The sequence below is a fragment of the Rhincodon typus genome, unplaced genomic scaffold (genome assembly GCF_021869965.1).
Source record: "Rhincodon typus isolate 14 unplaced genomic scaffold, sRhiTyp1.1 hic_rhity00002228, whole genome shotgun sequence".
NCBI lineage: Eukaryota > Metazoa > Chordata > Chondrichthyes > Orectolobiformes > Rhincodontidae > Rhincodon > Rhincodon typus.
This window is the reverse complement of record NW_025967866.1, coordinates 1-3,015: the sequence shown is the minus strand read 5'-3', so window position 1 is coordinate 3,015 and position 3,015 is coordinate 1. Positions and strand designations below refer to the sequence as shown.

General features: G+C 44.3%; 1 protein-coding gene across 1 annotated transcript in view; it reads right to left on the bottom strand.

Annotated features, from left to right (window-relative positions):
• uchl5 (ubiquitin carboxyl-terminal hydrolase L5) overlaps positions 1-3,009 on the bottom strand; it is a 21,530-nt gene extending 18,521 nt beyond the window's left edge. Inside the window, exon 1 of the mRNA XM_048593024.1 lies at positions 2,841-3,009. Within this exon, the coding sequence (XP_048448981.1) occupies positions 2,841-2,916 (76 nt within the window). The 5' untranslated portion in view covers positions 2,917-3,009. The remainder of the gene's footprint in view (positions 1-2,840) is intronic.
• Between the last annotated feature and the right edge of the window lie 6 nt (positions 3,010-3,015).

The following is a 3,015-nucleotide window of genomic DNA, read 5'->3' as shown; positions in this document are numbered from 1 at the left end:
CCCCCTTCCCCTCCCCCATTTCTGAAGAAGGGTCTAGGCCCGAAACGTCAGCCTTCCTGCTCCTCTGATGCTGCTGGGCCTGCTGTGTTCATTCAGCTCTACACCTTGTTATCTTGGATCCCTGGTGACAGGCCTCCAGTCCGAAAAGCAACCCTCCTCTTCCACTCTCTGTCTCTTGCCATTAAGCCAATTATGTATCCAATTGGCAAACTCACCCCGAATCCCATGTGATCTAACTTTACTAAATATTCTACCATGCAGAACCTTGTTAAAGGCCTTACTAAAATCCAAACAAACAACGTCTGCTGCTGTGCCATCAATGTTTTTGGTAACTTCCTCAAAAAACTCAATCAAGTTTGTGAGACACAATTTTCCTTGCACAAAACCATGCTGACTATCCCTACTCACTTTTTGCCCGTCTAAATGTCCATAGATCCTATCTTTAATAATCACCTCCAATAATTTACCCACAACGCCATAGTTCCCTGGTTTCTCCTTACAACCTTCCTTACACAAAAGGTACAATATTAGCCACCTTCCAGTCATCAGACACCCCAACCATAGTTATAGATGATGCATATATTTCTGAAAGGGGTCTCGCAGTTTCCTCCCTTACTTCCCACAATGTTCTGGGACACATTAGATCAGGTCCCAGAGATTTATCCATCTTCATATTCTCTAAGACCTCCCAAACGTCCTTATCTGTAATGTGAACAGTTTTTAAAACATCAAGCCTTATTTCTCTGCATTCTCCAGACTCCATTTCTTTCTCCACAGTAAAGACTGAGGCAAAATATTCGTTTAGTATCTATCCCGTCTCCTGTGGTTCAACACAAAGACAAAGACAATCTCCATGATCTTTAACAGGATCTACCCTTTCTGTAGTTACCCTCTTGCTCTTAATGTATTTGTAGTGTCTCTCTGGATTATCCTTAACATTACCTGCCAAAGCTAGCTCATATTCCTTCTTTGCCTTCCTCATTTCTTTCTAAGAATGCCCCTACATGTCTAAAGATGCTGAATAAAGATAATCAACTGGTTATTTCACTGAGCCAATGAAACACTTTAGTCAGTTAATTTATTTGGATAGTACTTCCAAGTAGCACTTTCATTCAAGATATGTGGATCTTGTAGCATAGTGGTAGTGTTCCTACCACTGAGCCAGAAGGTTCATTTTTAAAAGCCCCACCAACCTCAGAGTTGAGAGATATCTGAATAGGTCGATGTAAAAATTTATTCATTCATTCATTCATTCATTCATTCGCAGGATGCGGATGTCACTAGCTGGGCCAGCATTTATTGCCCAGCTCACATTGCACTAGAGAAAAGGTGGTGAGAGTTGCTTTCCTAAACCATTGCAGCCTGTGCTGTATGTAGACTGTTAATGCCATTAGGGAGAGTTTCCAGGATTTTGACCCAGTGACATCAAACGAACTCAAGGTTTCGTATTTGCTATCTACAAATCTTTGAGGGATTTATTAATATCCTCTTGTAGATAGTAAAGCTGTTTCAATGGAGCATCAGTGGTGGTAGGTGTTTGAGGATGTGGTGCCAATCAAGCGGGCCACAACGTCCTGGATGGTGTCAAACTTCTTGAGTGTTCTTGGAGCTGTACTCATCCAGGCATAGTATTCCATCACACTTCTGACTAGTGCCTTGTAGATGTGGACAAGTTCTGGGGAGCCAAGAGATGAGGTACTCGCTGCAGTATTCCTAATCCCTGGCCTGCTATTATCCAGTTCATTTTCTGGTCAGTGGTGACCCCAGAATACTGACAGTGGGTATTCAGTGATAATAAAGCCACTAAATGTCAAGGGATAATAGTTAGATTCTCTCTTGATTTTTGTGTGTCACATGTCACTTTTTAACCCAAGCCTGGATATTGTCCAGGTCTTCTTGCATTTGGACACTGTCTGCTTCAGTACGACTCATCAGATTCCCTACTTCAATCTTTTGATGGAAGGAAGGTTATCAATGAAGTAGCTTAAGATGGTTGGACGTAGGACACTAGCCTGACAAACTGCCACACAGATGTCAGAGAATTGAGACAACTGATCAACAACCATTTTCCTTTGTGCTAGCTAGGTATGACTCCAACCAGTGCAGTGTTTTCCCTCTGATTCCCATTTACTCCAGTTTTGTTCACACTCCTCAATACCATAGTCAATTAAATGCAGCCTTGATTTCAATAGTGGTAATTATCTCACCTCAACCCTGGAATTCAGCTCTTTTGTCCTTGTTTGAACTAAGGCTGTACTGACGTCAGGAGCTGAGTGGCTCTGATGGAACCCAAACTGGACGTTAGTGAGCTGGATATTGCTAAGCAAGGGCAAAGCATGCAAATATATTACAAACGAGACGTAATATTTAGCAAACTTTGCCTCACCTTTGCGGCCTTGAAGTCGTCGCGTGAGATTAGTATTTGCAACATTTAAACTGTATTGCACTGCAGCTAAAACTATTAACTATCTCGTAAGCTTACTAGAGAGGAAGCTTAAAGATTAGGCCTAACTTGACATGTTCCAATGCTCGCAACAACTGTAAACAAATGACCAAAAGAAAACCACAACTGCCGCGAGGCAAGATAATAAAATCAAGTACGATCACTCTGCTGGTGCAGTTATGCTCAAGTAATGGTTCCTTCTCCTTTGAGGGGGCAATAGTAACCAGCATGAGTGGACCTGCAGCCAGCTCCAGGCTGCAGCAAGCAGGCCTGAGGCAGCAGCTCTCACTCATCTTGGCCACTCGCTCGCCCGACTGCCCGCCAGCCAGCCAGCTCCATCCTTACCAGCCGTTACAGCTACAGCACGCGAAGAGCACAGGAATGTTTATGGCCGTACCGAAGCCCTTGATTAGCTCTGTGAAAACTCCGGGATCACTTTCCATCAGGCACCATTCCCCGGCACTGCCCGCCATTTCTGCAACATGCACCTCCGACTCGCACGGGCTGGAAACTCCGGGAGTACAGGAGGACAACACAGCCTTCCCGGCACTCCCCGCGCCTTGGCCTCCCTC